The following is a 22,944-nucleotide window of genomic DNA, read 5'->3' on the forward strand; positions in this document are numbered from 1 at the left end:
AGAATAAAAATGGCCAAAGTATTTCCAACCACAATGGCAGTGGCCACTTATTGGATTCAAATTTTGTGCCTGGCATCATTCTAGGCACATTATATGGAGTGACTCATTTAATTCTAACAACCTATGACATCAGTCCCACCATTAACTCTATTTGACAGATAGAGGAAATTAAAGCTCAGACAGATAAAATTATGCCCCCAGGGTTACAGAGCTATTTTTTTTCCCAATTCTGTCTGACATGACACTTGTGCTCTTCACCACCATCACAGAACACAGAGAAAAGGGGACTGGGGGTCCTGCCAACACAGGGTGACAGTAAACCAGGTCCCTTTGATTCTGAGGCCCCAGTTCCTGAAAGCAGGTGGCCCCAGCCCTCCAGGATTTGGAAAACTCATTGTCTGTGTCTAGTACCTTGGAGAATTTGGCCACATATTGTCTGTGCATCTAGACATGTCCTGCTCATACATCCAGCCATATCTTGTCCGTGCATCTCCTTCACCAGATGGCGGGACCACCCTCTGTACCTATGATGTGGCAATGAGTGCACAGGTGAGTGAGCATTCCCTGTGTCGGAGGAGTGGCCTGGTGGGCAGTGATTGAATCAGGGGGGTGGTCCTTCATGAATGGTTTAGCACCATCTCCCTTGGTACTGTCATCGCGATAGTGAGTGAGTTCTCGTGAGATCTGGTTGTTTGAAAGTGTGTAGCACCTCCTCCTTCTCTCTTGCTCCCACTCCCACCATGTAAGATGCCTCACTCCCCGTTTGCCTTCCACCATGATTGAAAGCTTCCTGAGACCTCCCCAGAAGTAGAAGCAATTATGCTTCCTGTACAGCCTGCAGAACCATGAACCAATTAAATCTCTTTTCTTTATAAATTACCCAGTCTTAGGCATTTCTTTACAGCATTGAAAGAATGGACTGATACAATGGGCAATCCAGACTGAGCAAACCAAATGGAAAAAAGCACAAAGATATAAACCCATGGTTTACATTTGGGGCAGTAAGTAGTCCAGAGTGGTAGTGGTATGTGTGTTTGAGGTGAGCGGACAGAGGGAACATCTTATGGAGAGAAAGCATCAGGGAAGGGGGCTGGAGGCAGACTATGAAAATCTGAAGGCCAGGTAAGGGGCTTGGACTCTCTCTGGGGTCCCTTTGCTGAATGCTGCCAAGTCTGTTTTGGCTGTTTAGTGGAGAACCGATTGGAGGCAGGAGGCCAGATGCTGTTTGAAGCCAGTTCATTTTGTGTGCTTATGGTAAGTGAGCATTAAGAGTAGATGGCAAAGGAACTATGTCTGTCTACATGTCTTCCCTTACAGCTCTATGGAAAGACTTGTCCCATGTGGGTCCCAGAAACCTCATTTTCAGCAGCTAGTTCACTAACAGGTGCAATGCTTTCTGGGAATCGGGCAAAATTACAATGAGTCTACATATAATGGAGCATGTAATGCAATTATCTTCCACCTGATCTTGGGACTTCCCTTCCACCCAAGCTCTTTGTACAGCAAGTCATTTGTGGGTCCTAAGAAGCAGGCAGAAATAACAGCAAGTGGGCACCTGCTAAGTGTCAGCCACTGTTCAAGGCTCTTGACATGTGTTAACTTTAATTCCCACAATGTGTCATGGAGGGAGGAGCAATTGTTATCCCATTTTACAGGTTAGACAATCAGATAGGTTAATTAACTCGTTGAAGCTCACACAGCCAGTGAGTGGAAGAGCTGGATTCAAACTCCAGAGCCCACAGTCTTAACTGCTATCTTATATTGCCTCTCCCTTTTCAGATATGATACTTATTATTTCTACAATGATCACAGCTCCTTAGGAAATACGTAATACCATTACTTTTCAGTTTATAGATGAATAAAACAAGGTCTGAAGAGGATTCATAGTTGTCCCAGGTCACACAGCCAGAAAGTGGCTGAGCTAGAACTTGAACCCAGGTCTGTCTGACTTTGTAGCCTCACCCCTGTTTTCCAGGAAGGGATGAGGAAAGAGAGAAGGTGAATGCAGGGGCCTGCCTTGTGATTCCTCACCAGAGGGCAAGCATCCTCCAGCCTATGATGTTTGGGTCTCGTGCCTCCATAAGAATGAGATTTTTTGTTTTCATAATTTGGAAATTCCACAGTAAGGCACAAACATCATGACTCTACCCTTGGCCACATCCACCTCTTCTCTTGGCCAGGCCTTTGGCTCTTTCAAGTTGTGACAGCAAAACCCTGTCTCAGAGCTGGAGCTTGTAAATGTCAGGGCTCCCATCTGAGTCTGGAAGATAGTGATTTCAGGGAGTGGTTTCTTTACTAGCAAAGAAAAGTGCTATTCAAATCCCATCTTACTTCACATTTCAAAACTCTGCTCATAGGCCAGTGTGTGTGCGCATCCATGATTGTCAACAGGCATCCAGGGATGGGGCGGGAAGTGATGCTCCGTGGCCACCATAGGTCAGATAGGAACTGGGTAGCTGACATATAATGAATTAGGCACTGCTTCATTTTCTGATCAGCATCACCTTCAACTGATGCTCATCTAGCAAGGCTGCCCTTGAGGAAATCTGAGCAGCGTGTAGTAATAACACATCTGAGCACTCATTACAAGCCAGGAACTATATTAAGCATGATATACACACCATCTCACTTAGTGCTCAAACAGTGCTGTCACAGATTTCATTACCCCTGGTTGAGAGATGGGGAAACCGAGCGGCTAAGTGACTTGCCACCTGGCTGAGGCAAGATTCGGACCCAGGTCAGACTCAAGTGTACAAACTGAACACCTGTATCTCTGACTACTGTGTGAAAAATAGAATGTAGGAGAGCAAAAGTGGATACAGAGAGACCAGTTGAGAGGCAAGTGCAATAGTCCAGGTAAGACAAAACAGTTGCTTGGACTAAGGCAGCACTATGGAAGTAGTAAGAAGTGGTTGAATTCAGAATATAGTTGAAAGAAAGGCAAAACAATAGGGCTTGTCAATGGAGTGGAGGTGAGCCATATGGGAAAGAGATGAATCAAGGATAAGACCTAGACTTTTGGCCTCAGCAACAAAGTACAAGGAGGTGCCATTTAGTGAGATGGAGTTGCTAAGGGCAGGAGAGAGTTTGGTGGTGGGTGTCCAGAGTTAACTTGGTGGGTCAATTAGACAACCATGTGGAGACATGATCAGGGGAGAGGTAGGGGAAGGAGGTGTGGATTTGTTGCCAGTTTACGGATCCAATTAAAGTCCTGGGGTGGATGAGATCATCAAATGGAGGATTATAAATAGAAAAATAGCCAAGGGCAGAGCTTTGTAGAGCCTAACAATTAAAGGTCAAGTTGAGGAGGGGTAGCGGGCAGGGGAGACTGAGAAGGAATAGCAGCAGGTAGGAGGACAACCAGGTGCTGATCAAAGAGGAACCATGTTTTAAGAAGGAGGGGTGGTCATCTGCTCACTGACACTGAAGGTCAAGTAAGACAAGGAGAGAGTTGGCCAGTGACTTTGGCAAAGTATAGCCCATTGTTGACTTTGACATTTCAGGAGGAACAAATGCTTTAGACCTGTCATGTTGGCTGTCCTTGAATTTCTGGGCAGGAATTTCCAAGATTATGGAGCCTAGAGATGGCAGAGTCAACATTCAGACAGTTCCAGGTTTGAACCTCAGATCTCCCAGTAGCTGTGTGACCTTGGGTAGTTACTATCCCTTCTTGAACTTCATTTTCCTCATCTATGGAATGGGAGTGATAATGCTTATAACTTGAGGCAAAGATTGAATGAAATAATATGTAAAAACATAAAGCAGCAAATGCTTAGGAGGTACTAGATATTTTTATTATTTTTATTTTAAAAATAAAGACAGGATCTCACTCTATCACCCAGGCTGGAGTACAGTCATATAATCATAGTTCACTGCAGCCTTGACCTCCTGGGCTCAAGTGATCCTCCTGCCTCAGCCACCCGAGTAGCTGGAACTACAGGCGTGCACCACCACGCCTGGAGACTTTTTTATTTTTAGTAGAGATGGGGGTCTCACTATGTTGCCCAGGCTGGTCTTGATCTCCTGGCCTCAAGTGATCCTCCCGCTTTGGCCTACCAAAGTGCTGAGATTACAGGCATGAGTCAATGTGCCTGGCTTATTATTTTAATTTTTATATATTTTTAAAACCATTGTTAGCGTAAGAGTGATACCCATATTTCTGAGAAAAATCAATGATCTAATTTTGAGCAGAGCTTTATTAATGCCTAGGAATCTGACGGAAAATTCTTTGAGGATTGAGACATTCTTTTCCTTGTGCCATCCCAAATGTCCAGCACCTAAGTGGATTTAAACCTATCAGGCCAATCCCTGTTCTGAGCAGTTTTATATTGCTCCCTGGGAAGCAATATAAAACTACCCAGGCTCACAAGACTGGGTAGTCTGGTTCCATCTACCTGTGCTGCCTGGTCACACACAATACTTTCCCAGTGACTCTCAGTTCCCCGATGGCACTGTGCTTGGTGCTGCACATTCTGTTACCTCCCCTACACACTCCCTTCTCTGTCCTCTTCCCTGTGTTCATTTCTTCTTGTCTCCTGGGGCTGTGGCTACTTCCCCAGGAAGTCCTTCCTGAACTTCTGGACCAGGTTGATTCCTTTCTTAGAGGCTACCAGAGCCCCTGTGCCTCTCCTTCCTGGCACTTAGCATGTTTCTGGTGATACATTCTTGGTGCACATCTTAGTTTAACACCTGACTTTATCACTAGACTGTAAGCACACGGGGGCAGGGGCAAACCTGTTTTGCTCACCACTGTGTGTCTTGAATTGAGCCCAGGGCCTGGCACGCAGTAGGAAGGCAACACATAATTGTGGACTGAGTGAGTGAGTGGGTATTTAATGCAATGAATACATGAGCAGATGGCTTTCCTTTTGTAGAGCAATGCAGGTGTCTCCAAAAGGTTGTTGGAAAGGCAAATATAATACCAAATCTTACTTCATTTAGTTTAATTACAATACTAAGGAGTGGAATAAATCTTGCCCTTGAAATGTAATGAAAGCATACTTTAAAATCTCAGCTGTCTTTTTCACTGGCTTATTTTTAAAAATGATAATTTCCTGATAAGCCATAAGTAATACCACTTAAAATAGATTCCTGACTTGGCTCGGCCACTAACTAGCTGCTGATCATAGGCAAGTCACTTACACTCTGCATGTCACCAATTGTGAGGCTCTGGGTCGATGGCGTGAGAGTCTTTGATAGCAAGGTCTTATTTATTATCCATTATTCTCAGTCTTATTAATAATAAGAAGAAACAGGCTGCGTGCCAGAGATAGTTGAGTAGATTTGCAGGGCTGGAGGATTAAGGCCACAGAGAAAAATGAAAAGAAATGAGATTGGTTGAGAAATATTTAAGGGGGGCGGGGTTGGGAAATGAAGGGTGGACCAGAGACAGTAATGGCTGGGGGTTTATATCTATCAGGCTGAGCAAAAGGTGGGGCTGTTGGTGACCTGAATAAAATCACTCTCATGGCCAAATTCTTAGAAACCGCACAGGGAAGGAGAGAAAGGAATAAACTCCTTGGCTCACCATGTGGTGGCATAAGAGAGATGCCGGGCAACTCCCAGGTGACCTTGGCTGATCGGGGCTGTGGCTCTGAGGTCGGGGAGGCTGGCAGCTACCGGTGGGGATGGTGAAGCTGGTGCTTGGTCCACCAGGCAAATTATGCTGCCCAGCGCAACCTGAGCTCCACCACTAGGAGGGGACACAGACGCCCCCAGGCCTGGGAGAAGGAGCAAACCCAGCAGGACAGGGTGGGGAGGGGTGTGCAATCCAGGCCTTCAGGGCTGGGCAGGAAATGGAAAGAAAAAGAACTGGGCAGCCCAGAGGGGATGGGGTCTCGAAGAGCCCAGCCCAGTTAAAGAGCAGCAGCACCTCAGAAACAAGCAGCTGGTGCTGTGTGAGGATGTGGCACCCACCGTCACTATCCAGCTTTTCCAGAGAGGTTGCTCGTCCTGGGTTTTAAACGTGGAATCATGCCATTTGCAGAAAACCAAAAACCAACCAACCAAACAAACAATAACAACAACACCTCTGCAGACCAAACAGGACAGATCCGATGACTGGGCCTGGGCTGCTGTTTTGTGGTCTTATTTGATGCCCCATTTGGGGGCTGCAGAGAGGTCCCTGCCCTTCCCCTTCCTGGGTGGGGATGGAGAAGACCATTTGACTCTGTGGGAAAGGGTCCTGTAAGCTCACCTAACCCATCTTTCATCTTTAGGAAGACCACCAGAAGTGAACAAGCAGAGTAAAATGTCAGCTTGCAGTAGGTGCTATGAATAAAGATAATGCAGGGTCAAGGGGAGAGAGAGTGATGGAGGCATTTATTTTCGGTTGAACAACCAGGAGAGGTCTCTATCCTCCCTCCTTCCGCGCGCTCTCAGCAACTTAACAAGATTTCACCAGGTTTCCTGGGCCTCGTTCATAGGTGCTAATGAGCAGCTGGGGGTTGACTGAGTAGCTACAGTAATCCAAAAGGGTTTCCCTTCCACCCTCTACATCCCTGGCCTTGGAATTAGCCTCAGCCCCAGCAAAGGGAGCAGGTGCAAAGCCCAAATCGTGATTGTGAGTAAGTATTTTCGCCTCTACAGCTGGAAGCAGCTGGCCACTGAGTCTGGGATGGGAGGAGGCTGCATGCTGAAGGACAGCAGGTGGGGGAGGGGAGGAAGCAGGAACCACCAGCTTCTGGCCGTGGTTGTTCATCTCCTGCTCAGTCTTACTCAGAGGGGACTTGACAGACATAAGGGATGCGGTGAGTCAGGACCGGTCCCACTGCCTCACATATGTCTCCTCTCACCCAGGTCTCCCTGCCTGAAATCTTATCATCAGACAGTAACTTTTCTGAAAGCTGCAGTGGCATCTCTAAATCTCTTCTTTTCCAAGACAGAAAACTGTGGGAGTTGTAATCCTTCCCATCTCAAAGAGAGAAAGAGTTCTCGCTGTGAGCTGGAAGGCCGTCTGTGGTATCAGCCCCAGCTCACTGGGATGGCTACATAATTTTAGGGGCCCAGTGCAAAATGACAAATTGGCCTGCAGCATTGTTGCCATCTCCCTGAGCACAGAGCTTTCTGTCTTTGTTTTGGCTTGATGATGGCTCTATCTTCAGTGCCTGGCACCTGATAGAGGCTTACTATTTTGTTGTTGATGTTGAGTAAAAGCATAGTATTTGAGTCATGATGTGGATGTATTGGTAGGACTTCTTTCAACATTTATTATGTTTTTTTGGCATCGGGCTAAGGAAATGGGGTTTCAGCCCTGGCTGCACAGGGGAATTGCCCCAGCAATTCTTAAAAATCTCAATGCCAGGCTTTACTTTGGACTAGTTATGTCAGGATCTAGTGGGGGTGTGTGAGGGGCCAGCAGCATTTTCAAGCTGCCCAGCTGATTTCTATGTGCAGCCAAGTTTGAGGACCAGTGCACTGGCTCAATCACACTTGCTCTCAGTGGCTGCTGCGCGTTGTTAGGCAGCTTGTTAGCTGCTCAGAAGGCCCAGGGCCATTTTCAGATTTTCCGGATTGTTAAATTTGGGAAGGAGGGTCTGTCCTGTTAGTAAGCTCCCCAGGGAATTTTGCTTATACCAAAGTTTGCAAACCTAAACTATTCTCAATCCTGTTCATTTTACAGACAGGAAAAAAGAGACAGAGAGAGGTTAAGTAATTTGCCAAGGTAACAAAGTAGGTAACTGGCAGAACCAGGATTTGAACCTAAGGCTTCTGAGCTTACCTAGTAGCTTCTCTGCTTTTTCTTTTTTTTTTTGTTTTTTGTTTTGTTTTTTTGAGACGGAGTCTCGCTCTATCCCCCAGGCTGCAGTGCAGTGGTGCGATCTCGGCTCACTGCAAGCTCCGCCTCCCGGGTTCACGCCATACTCCTGCCTCAGCCTCCTGAGTAGCTGGGATTACAGAGGCGTGCCACCACACCCAGTTAATTTTTGTATTTTTAGTAGCAATAGTGTTTCACCATGTTGATCAGACTGGTCTCCAACTCCTTACCTCATGATCTGCCCTCCTTGGCCTCCCAAAGTGCTGGGATTACAGACGTGAGCCACTGCGCCCAGTGCTTCTCTGCTTTTTCTTTGTGACAAAAAATCTAAGTGCTCCAGGAGCTGGTGGTGAAAATAAAATAAAGGTAAGGTTAGGTGCAGTGGTTCATGCCTGTAATCCCAGCACTTTGGGAGACCAAGGTGGGAGGATCGCTTGAGCTCAGGAGTTTGAGACCAGCCTGGGCATCATAACCTAGTAAGACCCCACCCCCATTTCTACAAATAATAAAAAAGATAAGATTAAGAAGATATGCATGTAATATTGTGTATTTTGAAGATGGAGAAGTCGATATTTCCATTCCATGGTGAGGAAACAGGTCCAGCTTGGTGAACTAACTCCCACTCCGAGGGTCTTTGGGGCTTTAAGAGGCAGAGCTGGGATTCCAGATGAGGGCCATTTTCTCCAGACTCTCAGGTTTTGCAGGTGAATCATTCAACACCTAGGGCATCCCGGAATCCATGTTGATTGGTGCCTAATAGGCCCACAACCAATGATGAGAAATGAGTGGTGGGAAGGCTGGCTAGGTGAGTGGGTGAACCGGTCAGGGAGTGAAGGGGTCATTTGGCTATTTCATGGATTCATTCTATTTTTCAAGTAGAGTTGGATCACTAGAGGGCGATATCGGACAAGAGAAAGAAGAATTCTTCACCACCGTTTCTAGGACTGGTGAAGGTAAGACATCTGTGGCCGTGGATTTAAACCAAAAAGGGAGACTCTAATTTACAGAGCAGTTAAAGTGAGCTTTGCTTTCCCCTGGGCTTGCAGGCTGATGAGAACCTTTCTCAAGCCCCATTAACACATGGGGCCACTCCAGACCTTTGTAGACTTAAAACCAACAGGGCAAAGGGGAGAGGAGGGAAATCTTGGTTGGCTTGAAATGTGGATGTTTATAGATAACAGGAAGTTTTAGAAAAAGACATTTTGTAACTTCCCAGATTTTTACAACATTGATGGGAGTTAATGTTTCGAGAAATGGTATTATGATGAAGTTGTATGCTGAATTAATTTTCCATAAATAAGACCACACATTTCCACAGATTGCTTTTCCTGCTGTGTCATGGGAGTACGTCCTCTTGGTGGATGAGCATTCTCTCCCCTTCCTCCACCTACCACCTCTTCTCTCCGTGACCCCTAGAGCAAAAGCGACCTGGGTATGTCTCCACTGGTTGTGTGGCCTTGAGTAGGTCACTTAATTCTTCTGAATCTCGGAGTCATCGATGGTGACATAGAAAGTTTGTCCTGAGGTTTAAACACAGAACATGTGGGTCTCCTTGGAACTCCTTTCAGGCTCCTGTTTCTTTGTCTTCTCTTCTCTGCTCTTCCATTAAGCACCAAAAGTTCTGATGTCAAAAGAGCAGCTAAGTCTTCACTGTGAATTCACTAGTTGCCCCTCCCTGGGGCTATCACTGACCCCAAGATGTGCATTTTAGAAGTTCTCTGAACTGGAGGGGCCCCTAAGGAATGAATTTCAAGTGAAAGCCTTTCAGACTCAACACCTACTTAGTGCTAATAATCATTACAATGATAATAACTCCTATTGAGCACATATGATGTGCTAAGCATTGTGCTGAAGGTTTTATAGGCATCACCTCCCTTAATCTTTGCCACAAACCTTATGAGGTAGGTGTTTTGTTACATCTTTTTTACAGATGGGGAAACAGGATCAGAGAACTTGAGTAACCTGAGGTCACACAGCTATTAAGTGGCAAAGCTGGAGTCAAACCCAGATCTGATTCCAACGCTTATGGTCAAGAAGGGGGCTAGCAATAACGTATGTGTATCATTCACCCCGTGCCAGGGTGACTTCCATAGAAAGATTGTATGTCCAGGATACTGGAAGGAAGAGGAGGCCGCACATGATAGAAACACTTGGAAACACTTCCCAGAAGCAGGGTCATTTGAGCAGGGCTCTGAGGATTAGCCTGGGTTCTGGCAGGCAGAGATAAGGAGGGAAGAGAGTATTAGAGGAACCACCAAATGCAAAGACAAGCACACTGGAGAGCATGGGGTTTGCTTTGGGGATGTGGATGTATCCAGTAATGTGCCACCATATGAGGTGGGTGTTACCTATCATTATTTGCGTTTTGCACATTAGGAAAATGAGGCACAGAGAGGGTAACCGATTTGGCCAAGGTCACACAGCCCTACAAGTGGCAGGGCTGTCATTTAAACTGCCATCTCTCTGACTCCACTTCCATAGGGCAGAGAGCACATATGGATCTCAACTCAGTCACAACTAAGAGAAAGGCTTTAGTACCTGCAGCTTCTGGGGGGATCCCAGGGCCAGCAGCCCAGCCATGCCAGAGGTTTGCACACCAATATGCTCCCCACCTGGAAATGTAGAGGGAAGAATAGTGGGGACAGGACAATGTTCAAGTTCTAAGACACCAACAGTAAGAATCTACCTTTGCACAACACCCAGCCTTCTTCTCACTCCCACCTTGGGATCAGATTACTCTCTTGCATTCTTTTACATTTCATAATAACTGTTCATTAACCATGTGCCAGACCCTTAAACAATATTGAGGCATGAGGTTGGTTTAGAAACCTGTGGGAGGTCACATGGTGAGCAAGTGGTAGGGGGAGGATTCAGTCCCAGCCTGGGCTGCTCACTGCAGTGCTGTTTCCCTCTCTTGGGGAAAAGAGTGGGGAACACATGAAGAGCTGGGCTCTTGCGAAGCCCGTCCTGTTTCTCCTAATGGCTCCACAAGGCAGCTGGTCATAGGTGAGGCTCAGGAGCTCTGAATGGTTTACCAGGGCTGGTGGAGCCAAAACAGGAGGCCAGATCCTGACCCTCCCTGCTGCCCCACATCCAGCTACCCTCAGAATCTCCAGACCACCACCTCTCCTCCAGTCTGTCCCAAGGCCTCAGTTGCTGGTGGACCCCGGGTGTCCCCACCACCACCATAGCCAAAGTCCTGGCCTCAGGATCTTGTTACCTGAGAACTTCTGCCTGCAGGGGACAAGGACCCCAGGCCACTGGTAGTTCTATTTATGTGGGTTTTAGAATCAATGGAGTCATGGCTGGTTTCATTCTATGGCCAGAAACTGCCTTGGCCCTAGAGGGACATTTCTAGGGCCCCAGGCAATATCCACAGATGGACCAGATGCTGATGTTGGCACACACACAGAAATCCTGTTCGGAGAAAGGTAAGGTATAAAGCGCCCCAGAGGGGATCCCTTGCCGTGGAATGAAGGGGAATCACCAAGGTAGTGATGAGAGTGGAAACTCATCTGCATGTGTTTTTGGAGGAAGGAAGGGAGTATGTACATTTATTCATTCATTCACTTATTCATATCATTAACTCAACAGACACACGTGGGGAACCTATTATGTACCAAGGAATGTGCTAGGCATCAGAGAAATAGCAGGGTACAGAACAGAGTAAATCCTTACCCTCATAGAGCCCCCTCGCTGGACTGGTGATGACGGGCATTGGGGAAGAGGAACAATCGACGAGCACATAAATCAAATACCTAAGTTTGGTGATGGGGAAAAGTGACATGGATGGAAACAAACCAGGGAAGGGGCTGGGAGGTCAGGTGGGTGGGATTTGTTTGGAATGGACCATCATTCTCACTCCAAAAGGAGCTAGAATTTGGTTCTTTTTCTCATAAACGAATGGGTCTTAATTTAGAGAATCCAGATTCACTCCTCAGGGGTAAACTGCAGGCAAAGCTCCAACACCTCAGCGGGGCATGCTTGGAGCCAAAATGACATGAGAGTGAAGTTTCTCTCGGCTCCTCACAGCATCAGTGCTCTCTCAGCCGATGGGGTAAAGGAGGTGGTTTGTACCCAGAAGCCTGGGCCCATTCTCATAAGGTGGGGATGGGAGCAGCACTTCCAGGAGCAGGTGTCGGTGAAGACCAGAATGTTCTGGTGTCCTATCACACAGTAGGGTGACTACGTCAACAATAAGGTGTTTTATACGTCAAAATAGTTAGAAGTGAGAATTTTGAATGTTCTCGCTACAAAGGAGCCATAGATGCTGGCGGGGATGGGTATACTATTTACCCTGAGCTGATTATTACACACGCACACATGTATCAAAACATCACACTGTACCCCATAAATATGCACAATCATTATGCATCGATTTTTTTAAACAGACCGAAATGAACATGTGTCCCTGTGCCACGGGTTGCCTGTAGAGGTGCAGCGCTTCTTGCTGTCTGTTGTGGAAGCAGTCGGGCCTTTTCCTGACTCCCAGTGAAGGAGTTCTGGGAGGGCCAGGAATTCTGGGGCTCAGTTTTCCTGAAACAAAGATAAGGACCCAGAGTGTGACTTCAGCTCACCGTGTTGTTACATGTTAAAGCGTGGTCTTGGCGCCTGAACTAAATTTGAATCAGCTGCCTTCTGTTGAGGGCCCATAAACATCCCCTCATTTCAAAGTCTCTAGTGGCCAAAGAAACACAAATTTATGAGAGAGTGGCTTTGCTTTGTAAACTTAAACCCTCAAAAGGGAATTTTGGGAATCTCTATTAAGATATTTTTGAACTTCATTTTTTAAAAAGATAGTAAATATGATCCACTTTGAATTATTTGATTTATTTTCATTAATTGCCAGTCATCCAAAAGAATTTATTGAGCACCTTTTAGGCACCAGACACTGTTCTAGGCACAGGTGTGAGCAAGATACACATGGTCCCTGTCCTCATGTAGCACACAGTCTGGTGTTGACACAGAGTAAATGGGTAGTCATAACACGGGGCTCTGAGAGGGGAAGGAAGGGGGTATCTTAGGAGATTCTTAAGTATCAAGGTCAGGGATGGCTTCATGGAGGAAGGAGTTGACTGGGTGAGGAGTCGTGGGAACAGCGTAGATGCCCAGATGAGAGTGGGGCCGGCCTGGAGTGGAGAGGGCATTGAGCACACAGCTAGAGTGTCATAACCTGGGTGGTTTAGGGAGGTGAAGGAGTATCTCTCTAGCATCTCTGCTAGGGCTGCCAGAGCAAAGCACCACCGACTGGGTGGTTAAAACAACAGAAATTTATGTTCTCATCATTCTGGAGGCAGGAAGTTTGAGATCCAGGTGTTGGCTGGGTTGGTTTCTCCTGAGGCCTCTCTCCTTGGGTGGTAATGGCCATTTTCCTCCTTGTCTTCACACGGGCGTCCCTCTGTGCAAGTCTGTGTCCTTATCTCCTTTTTGTGTAAAGACGTCAGGCATATTGAATTAAGGGCCCCCAAACATGACCTCATTTTCACTTAATTACCTCATTAAAGACTCTATCTCCAAATACAGTCATGTTCTAAATTACTGGAGGCTGGGGCTTCACTGTATGAATTTTATGGGACACAATTCAGCCTGTAATGGATGCATAGTTGCTGGATCAAGCAAGGCCTTGGAACCATGTTAAGAAAGATGGACTTTATCTGGAAGGCAAGGGGGAGTCACTGAAGAGTCTTACACAGAGGGGTGATGCTCATGTTTGCACTTGGCAGAGATCTTACAGCAGTGAGGGGAAAATTGGAGAAGGATAGCGTTGGGTTCAGAAGCTACGAGGATGTTGTCTAAGAAAACTCTTGGCAGAGGGAGATTAGGAGGTGGAAACTGCAGGACCTGTGATGGGTCACTCCTGGGGGGCAGGGCAGCGGAGTGTCAAGGTGAGCTGGATTTCTGGTTTGGGCCACTGGGTGCACCATGGAAATCTTCACTGAGAGTCGTGGTCTGGGTGAGGGAAAGGAGATGAGTCCAACATTAGGGGGGCGTGCTGAGTTTCAGGGCCCTTTGGGATATCTGAGTAGGGCAGGTCTCAAGCTCCGGAAATAATTCTGGGTTGGAGATATGGATTTAGGACTCATTTAGGATGGTAATTGAAGCCATGGGAATGGATGCGGGAGGGGGACTAGCCATGAGTTTGAATATTCAGAAGGGAGCTGGCAACACTTCTTACTAATGCTGGAGATGTGTGTGTGCCCAGAATGACTAACACCTCCACTCATATGAAGGCCCAGTTAATCTTCAAGCCCATGTTTTCCTCTTGGAGGAACCACTGGGGTCCTGGGGTAAGAGAGGATCTTGGGTCTCCTGGGCATTTGCTCCCTTCCCAAGACGTGAGGACATTTAATCAATTTTTGATACTTGATGAGTCACTGAATGCCTTCACAGCTGAGTCAGCCAAGGTACCCCTCCTGGGAAGCACAACCCAGGCAGTTCCAAGTACCGGCCTTGTTTATCAGAGGGATGGGATGAGAGGGTGGGGTGTGACCTCCCAGAGCAGCGAGCTGCAGTGTCTGACTACACGGGGCAAGGAAAGACACCAGTGGACAAAAGGTATTTGCTGGACTTAAGGGTGCGTGACGTGTATTTTTGGTAGTAGTGGCAGATTAGTCTTTTTAAGATGTCTTTTTTGAGCCACTTTTTAAATAACAACAGCTGACATTTATAGAATCCTCACCAGCTTCCAGACAATGTGCTAAGCATTTTACCTGCATTGTCTCAATTCATCCTCGCAGGCAGGCACTGTGGTTATTCCGATCGTACTAAGGATATGATAGAAGTCACACGATGTGACTTCTGAGGCTAGGACATGAAAGCATCTACCTGTCTCTCTCAGTCTGTCTCAGGACGTATGCCAGGGAGCCACAAGCCAACATGTGAAATGTCTGGCTACCCTGCAGGTGCTGTGCTGGAGACAGCATGTGGAGAGACTCCACAGAGAGTGATGTCCAAGGATCCTCTGCTGTTCCAGCCTCCAGATGTTTGGTACCAAATGAAGCATGAGTGAGGCTTCCAACCCCACCTTTGAGCCGCCCCAGCTGATGCCGCTAGAGCAGAGATGAGCTGTCCCCACCAAGTCCTGCCCAGATTGCAGATCTGTGAACAAATGAGTGTTTTTGCTTGAAGCCTCTATGCTTTGGGGTACTTGGTCATGTAGCTCTACGGCTAACTGAAGTATAGTGAGAAGTGACAAGATTCAAGGTTGTATTGCTGCTTAGGGGAAGAACAAAGAAAGTACACTCTCCTTGCGTTCGAAGCCTAGTTCTTCAATTTGCTTGCAGTGTGACCTTTGGCAAGCTACTAAACCTCTCTGTGCCTCAGTTTTCTCACCTGTATGATAGGGATGAAGATGGCATTTCTTCAGAAGTAGTGATGAGGAACAAATATTTCATTCTTGGCATGTAGGAAAAAGCTAATAAGTAGCTGGGTTGGGATTTCAATTCAGGCAGTCTAACCCTAGACCCTAGGTCTGGAACATTCCCACCAATTCCTGAAAAGGAAGCCAGACAGCAATATCCCAGGTACTCCCATTTTTTTCCCCCGTAGGGCATGATTCTGAGTCCTCCTTGGCCGCCCTTCTCTGTTCACTGGGCATTGATACATGATTCTCTGAACTGAAGGCCACACCATCACTGCTCTCTGTTTAGTGCAGCCCAAGATTACACTGGCTTTTTTGGCAGTCACATCACATTGTTGACTCATTCTGAGCTGGCAGTCAAAATCCTAAGTGTTTTTATCACATGTGCTAGCATCAAGCTGCATTCCTTCCCATCTAGGATTGGTGCAGTTGGAGTTTTTAAAAATCCAACTACAGAATTGTCTAGTTTATTAGATTTTTCTCATCATGGTAGTGTGCCTAGGAAAGAATCCAGATGAGCTCCTCTCCAGGCTTCTCGGAGATACCCTGTATCCTTTTGATATACCTTTCCTTTTTTTCTGAAGTCCATTTGAGTGGCTTACTGGTACTCGCAACACAAAACGTAAGCCATAGAGTGACTTCTGGGTGGTCCATGAGCAGGAGGAAAAGAGGTGTGGCAGGGTGCTGTGGTCGAGGGCAGAGAAAGCAAATGGCAGGAGCGTGTGCCAGGTGCCACGTCTGAGCTGTGGCACACCTTGCAGTTGATCGTGACTCTCTTTTCTGCTGAGTCAGGAAATGGCCTCTACTTTGATGAGCTGCCACCTGAATAGGACAGAACTGAGGACAGAGGACAGAACTGAGGACAGAGGACAGAGCTGAGGACAGAGATTGCTCTCAAAGTAGATCCTGGTATACTGAATCAGGCTTCAAGCACATTGGTTGTTCGGATGGTTCCCAATTCCCCCAAATGTGCTGCCGTCTCACTCTCATTTTCTCAGCTTGCCCACAAAGATAAAATGACATTTTTATCAAGTCTCATTTCTTGCTGAACTACAAGTTCTCTAAGTGGCCACATCACTTGATCCTGCTACTATGTACGGTGATGCTATGTATGGTGCTTGCTGAACTGGTCACTCTGGTCGGTGGGTGCCACAGAAGGTGGGTGACTCAGAGTGGACTGAAGAAAGTACCAGAGTCTGATGGACATCACTTCTGCAGTCAGTGGTGAGGTGCTGGCTCCCATGGGAGGGGGATTTTCCCAGGTGCCTTAGCTCAGGAAACATGGTGCTCAGTCGAATGGACCCTGGTGTGTCTCCAGTTCTCTGCATAGCTCCTGGGCTATATGGAAGGACAGTGCTGACTCAAGCAGAGCCTGAGCCATCTCTAGACACTTTTCCACCTTGTCCTTGAGTCCTACAAATTAGGTCCTAATTGATCTCTATTCTCCCTGCCCCCTTACTCTCCAGCCTAGAGACATCTTTCTATTCTGGGAATAGGATGCCTTACCTTTACTCCACTCATATTCTCTCAAATATGTTGTATGTGCATGAAGCCTTCCTATTTGCCTATGCTTAAGCTCTTGAAGCTCAAAGTTGATCATTAACTTCTGGTTAATGATCCTCCTTTTTTTTTTGGTCCTCCTTTGCTTTCTTTTATGTGAACTCTTCCATGAGAGAATGAAGGCAGACTTCTGGGCTGAACACAAAAAGGGGAGCAGCCCAGGGGTATAAGGAAATTCTAGAGTAAAGAGCACATTGGTTAATAGCTTAGAAATGTTATGCCCCTAGGCAAGTAATAGAAAGTTGCTCAAGCTCGCCTCAGCAAATTACGGGAACTGATTGTAAGAGGCAGCTTAGGGAAGCCAGGGGTGGAATGGCTGATTGGACCGGAAGTGGCACAGGTGCCTGGGGGACGTGCTCTCACAGATTCTTACTTCTTCAGGTGCTACAGTCTCTCATCTCTGGCTCCTCTGAATGTCTACCTCGTCTCTTCTCTCTCTGGGCTGGCTTTCACTGCATTGGTGGACGTATGACATGAGGATACCCGGGCTTGCCCATGACCCAATTGCCCATAGCCCAATTGTGCCAATTAGAAAAGCTGCCCCTTCAGGAAATATTGTAATTGCCATCTGCTAGGAGACTGAGTTAAAAACACACAAATAAGCGAGGACCGTACATGCTCAATGGACCGCTGCTACATGTTTGTGTGCAGTGATGGCAAGTGGGACCCGGAACTCTGGCCTCTGCTTATCCTCAGAAGCGGGCAGCAGAGAAAGAGGAATGTGCTGGAGTCTCAGTCCCCAAAGAAGGAGAAACACATTGGCCCAGCTTAGGCCCAGTGTCTGCCTACCTGTGGTTCAGTCAGCTGTGGTCGGGGGCAGGATGTGCCCGAAGGAGCGTATCTTGGCTGTGTGGGTTGGGCAGATATCCCACAATGCTCATGTAGGGGGATTCATTGCATTAACTCTGGGTATTTCTTTGGCATCCCCCCACTATTTTTTAACATGTAATTTACAATATTGAATGAATAAGACTAGGAATAAAAGTTATTTGACAGAACACACGTGGTAGTTGCTTTTGGGACTAACTGCTCTGCAGGTCGCCTAACGCATTATCATCTGCTGTTGTTGCTTAAATTCTATGTATCCGCTTTTATGTCACTTCCTAGGTAAACCTTACTTCCCCCTGTAGGAAACATGGTTCACTCAAACAAAGTAAATAAAGGGGCTTTCCTGAAGGTGTGGGCAGATTTAAGGGAATCCAACAAGAAAAGTAGGAGCTAAGAAGGTCTGGCAGCCGTTCCCCTGCTAAGCTAGAACAGGCAGGAAGGGAGCAGTTACGGGGGCCAGGAGAAAGGTGGTAGCTGTAGGGATGTAGGACATGGCACCTCACGGGATCTGTGGCCTCATGCAGAGGGAGGCAGCCAATCTGTAGCCACCTATTAGGGAGGGAGCTGGGCAAATAAGTGCCTGCACCTTGTTCTCCTCCTCCTTCTCTCCAGTCTCCTGCCAGTGCCTCCAATTGGAGCCTCCAATAGGCTCCAATTGAACCTAGCTGGGAGCCAGTGGACAAAAGATTCTGTTTCGGATCCATAAATGTGATCCTCCTGGGGTACAAAAAAGGATAGAAATAGGTGGAAAGTGGATCTGGGAGCGGCTAAATGGAAAATGTCCAGGATGTTCCAAATTGCCTTCCTCTGCTATATGCCTTCCCAGACCACTGTACTGCCCTATCACAATGCTCATCCTAGTGTGTCATATCTACTGAAAGATTAGGCATGCAGAGCATATGCCTCATGGAAGTTAAGGACTGTATCTGACTTGTTATTGCTGTATGCCCAGAACCTATCCCTGCATCTGATTATCAATGATGTGTAATGGAGCTTGGAACGTGAATGGGCACATATGTCTGATGTCTCCATGTGACCATTCTTTGGGAGCCCTTTGGGGACAGTGAATCTCCCAGCACCTTACTTGGAAACAGTAAAGACTCTTTAGTGAAAGAACATTCACGATTGAGTGAATGGATGAATTCTAAAGGTGGATCACTTTTAAAATACCTGAATGTCAATCTCATGGTACCAAGTTTATATCAGAACTCAACCTCAAATTAACTAACTTCCATTCCAGATCTGTTCCTTTCTTGGTGACATGGCAGCATATACATGCCTCATTTTCTCCTGCCTTATATCCATATCCTCTTGGTCTGGTGGCACACCTTCCATTTCTTCACAAGCAACCTGGGATGGTTAGCTTAGGTCCCCAGCCCAGCCAGAGCTTCGACTAAGATGGGGACAAGGAGGCTCTCCTGGGATTTTGCCTCTCAAACCATGGATCATGTGCCTCTCCTCTCCTTCCACTTTCTTTCTTTCTTTCTTTTGGCTTAAGTTAAGCAGAGGTGGCATTTGTTGCTTGTATTCAAAGAACTCATCTACTCAGACACTAGGAGGAGAGTTCCAGACTTATCAGCCTATACAGTGGCATGGTTAAGGTCTTGGGCATTGCAGCTACATTGCTTGGGCTTGAATTCCAGTTCTGCCATTTTTTGGCTGTGTGACCCTAGGCAAGTTACTTATGTTCTCTGTGCCTCAGATTTATGATCTTCATAGTGGAAACATTAGCTGAGATAAAGCATGCAAACACTCTTAAAACAGTTTCTAGTACATGGTGAACACGCAGTATATATCACAGGGTCTTGACCATCCAAGCAACTTGAGAAGAAAAAAATATGATGGAATTATACTTCGTTAAACACAAAAAAGAAAAAAAACACAAATCACGGAATAAATTGGAATGAATTCAATGAGTTTTCAAGGACTGCTGTGTCTTCCTACCCACTCTGATGTGGGGTATGTACAGAGAAAAAAGAATCTGGAGCTGTTTCTAAACGGGGCATTTAAAAATGAGCTTGTGCCTTTATATTTTTCAAGAAAAATCAGAGGCTATATGTGCTGTTCTCTCTTTCTTTTCTGGGAAAGTTCATGAGTTCTTGGCCCCAAATAAGCTTAGTTCTCTACCGCTTCCCACAAGGAAATTAAATTTTCAGGTCCTGCACAAAAGTTTAGTTATCGCTAATATAATCATTGGTGCTGTCACTGTAGGTCTGTAGGAGCTGAGTAGAAGGATTGAATTTGACAGCAATAAAAAATTCTCTGGTCTCAGACACTTGGATACACATTTACACACATGTGCACAATGTGACACACACCCTCAGGCACATACCTGCACAACCACACACACCCATACCTAAAGGGATGGCTTTCCCAGAGATGGTTATCCTGAGTGATTTTTTTTTTTTTTTTAAATAATCAGGCAGTTTATTAAATATTTGGGCACGTACGTGCACATAAGATACCTCAATTAGCAAATAACTCTTTGAAGATACTGCAGATCATCTGGGCGTGTCATCTGGGAAGGCATTTTGAGACAGAACATAAACATTTTCATCAGATGTAAGTTCAGCTCCACAGTTTGAATTCATAGTATCTTCAGTTAAAGGCCACACAGGTGGTAATGATGTTTCCTGTTGCTATATTTAGCGATATCGTAGTTTTTTTTTTTTTTTTTTTTTAAATTTATTTATTATTATTATACTTTAAGTTGTAGGGTACATGTGCATAACGTGCAGGTTTGTTACATATGTATACTTGTGCCTTGTTGGTGTGCTGCACCCATCAACTCGTCATTTACATCAGGTATAACTCCCAATGCAATCCCTCCCCCCTCCCCCCTCCCCCCTCCCCATGATAGGCCCCGGTGTGTGATGTTCCCCTTCCTGAGTCCGAGTGATCTCATTGTTCAGTTCCCACCTATGAGTGAGAACATGCGGTGTTTGGTTTTCTGTTCTTGTGATAGTTTGCTAAGAATGATGGTTTCCAGCTGCATCCATGTCCCTACAAAGGACACAAACTCATCCTTTTTGATGGCTGCATAGTATTCCATGGTGTATATGTGCCACATTTTCTTAATCCAATCTGTCACTGATGGACATTTGGGTTGATTCCAAGTCTTTGCTATTGTGAATAGTGCCGCAATAAACATACGTGTGCATGTGTCTTTATAGCAGCATAATTTATAATCCTTTGGGTATATACCCAGTAATGGGATGGCTGGGTCATATGGTACATCTAGTTCTAGATCCTTGAGGAATCGCCATACTGTTTTCCATAATGGTTGAACTAGTTTACAATCCCACCAACAGTGTAAAAGTGTTCCTATTTCTCCACATCCTCTCCAGCACCTGTTGTTTCCTGACTTATTAATGATTGCCATTCTAACTGGTGTGAGATGGTATCTCATTGTGGTTTTGATTTGCATTTCTCTGATGGCCAGTGATGATGAGCATTTTTTCATGTGTCTGTTGGCTGTATGAATGTCTTCTTTTGAGAAATGTCTGTTCATATCCTTTGCCCACTTTTTGATGGGGTTGTTTGTTTTTTTCTTGAAAATTTGTTTGAGTTCTTTGTAGGTTCTGGATATTAGCCCTTTGTCAGATGAGTAGATTGCAAAAATTTTCTCCCATTCTGTAGGTTGCCTGTTCACTCTGATGGTAGTTTCTTTTGCTGTGCAGAAGCTCTTTAGTTTAATGAGATCCCATTTGTCAATTTTGGCTTTTGCTGCTGTTGCTTTTGGTGTTTTAGACATGAAGTCTTTGCCCATGCCTATGTCCTGAATGGTACTACCTAGGTTTTCCTCTAGGATTTTTACGGTATTAGGTCTAACATTTAAGTCTCTAATCCATCTTGAATTAATTTTCGTATAAGGAGTAAGGAAAGGATCCAGTTTCAGCTTTCTACTTACGGCAAGCCAATTTTCCCAGCACCATTTATTAAATAGGGAATCCTTTCCCCATTTCTTGTTCCTCTCAGGTTTGTCAAAGATCAGATGGCTGTAGATGTGTGGTATTATTTCTGAGGACTCTGTTCTGTTCCATTGGTCTATATCTCTGTTTTGGTACCAGTACCATGCTGTTTTGGTTACTGTAGCCTTGTAGTATAGTTTGAAGTCAGGTAGCGTGATGCCTCCAGCTTTGTTCTTTTGACTTAGGATTGTCTTGGAGATGCGGGCTCTTTTTTGGTTCCATATGAACTTTAAAGCAGTTTTTTCCAATTCTGTGAAGAAACTCGTTGGTAGCTTGATGGGGATGGCATTGAATCTATAAATGACCTTGGGCAGTATGGCCATTTTCACGATATTGATTCTTCCTATCCATGAGCATGGTATGTTCTTCCATTTGTTTGTGTCCTCTTTGATTTCACTGAGCAGTGGTTTGTAGTTCTCCTTGAAGAGGTCCTTTACATCCCTTGTAAGTTGGATTCCTAGGTATTTTATTCTCTTTGAAGCAATTGTGAATGGAAGTTCATTCCTGATTTGGCACAATGTGACACACACCCTCAGGCACATACCTGCACAACCACACACACCCATACCTAAAGGGATGGCTTTCCCAGAGATGGTTATCCTGAGTGATTTTTTTTTTTTTTTTTTTTTTTTTGAGACGGAGTCTCGCTCTGTCGCCCAGGCTGGAGTGCAGTGGCCGGATCTCAGCTCACTGCAAGCTCCGCCTCCCGGGTTTACGCCATTCTCGTGCCTCAGCCTCCCGAGTAGCTGGGACTACAGGCGCCCGCCACCTCGCCCGGCTAGTTTTTTGTATTTTTTAGTAGAGACGAGGTTTCACCATGTTCGCCAGGATGGTCTCAATCTCCTGACCTCCTGATCCGCCCGTCTCGGCCTCCCAAAGTGCTGGGATTATAGGCTTGAGCCACCGCGCCTGGCCCTGAGTGATTTTTTTTTTTTTTTTACCTGAGTGTTATCCTGAGTGATTTTTTAAAAAACTAAACCCATCTAGTATCTTTGGGTACCCACGTTGCCAGAGCTGGGCATGGGGAAATGGGGAAGAAGGTGGTGCTATAAGCATGATTAAAGCTGTAATCCTGGTCCTGCCTTCTAGGAGATTCTGAAACAGTGTTTTGGGGGTGAGAGACCCCTACCAGTATTTAATAAAGGGTGTGTTGTGAAAAGGTTATGTGAGAGGTTAAAAAGTTGCTACAGGTTGCTTTGCTTTCTTTCTTTAATTTTTAATGTGACTCTGGAGTAGTTTCACAGGGTCTCAGTCTAGCTTTGGAGCAAACCAGCCTTGTTCTGCATTGGTTTGGATTTAAAGACTGGATTTGCTGCTTATGAGTGGTGACACTTACTGAGCCTTGGTTTCCTAGTCTGTGAACAAGGTACGAACATCACCTATCTGTATGTGTTAAGATTGCATCTGCTGGAAATCACAGAGGTCAGACGGCAGTGACTTAACCAAATAGAAGTTTGTTTTTCTCATGT

General features: G+C 45.9%; 2 protein-coding genes across 5 annotated transcripts in view; one reads left to right on the top strand and one right to left on the bottom strand.

Annotated features, from left to right (window-relative positions):
- Positions 1-22,944, bottom strand: part of RNF145 (ring finger protein 145) — a 347,885-nt gene that overhangs the window by 269,218 nt on the left and 55,723 nt on the right. The window lies entirely within an intron of this gene.
- The window catches only part of LOC106999016 (uncharacterized), a 252,474-nt gene that overhangs the window by 93,532 nt on the left and 135,998 nt on the right, over positions 1-22,944 (top strand). For 3 of the 4 annotated variants that reach the window (XR_013394981.1, XR_013394983.1, XM_077937409.1), the window contains one exon: positions 8,636-8,709. The exons of the other annotated variant lie outside the window; for it this stretch is intronic. Coding sequence is in view for 1 of the 3 variants with exons in the window: in XM_077937409.1 (XP_077793535.1) it covers positions 8,636-8,709 (74 nt within the window). In the remaining 2 variants the exon portion in view is untranslated. The remainder of the gene's footprint in view (positions 1-8,635; positions 8,710-22,944) is intronic. 4 annotated transcript variants of the gene reach the window in all.

The sequence above is a fragment of the Macaca mulatta genome, chromosome 6, assembly GCF_049350105.2.
Source record: "Macaca mulatta isolate MMU2019108-1 chromosome 6, T2T-MMU8v2.0, whole genome shotgun sequence".
Lineage (NCBI taxonomy): Eukaryota > Metazoa > Chordata > Mammalia > Primates > Cercopithecidae > Macaca > Macaca mulatta.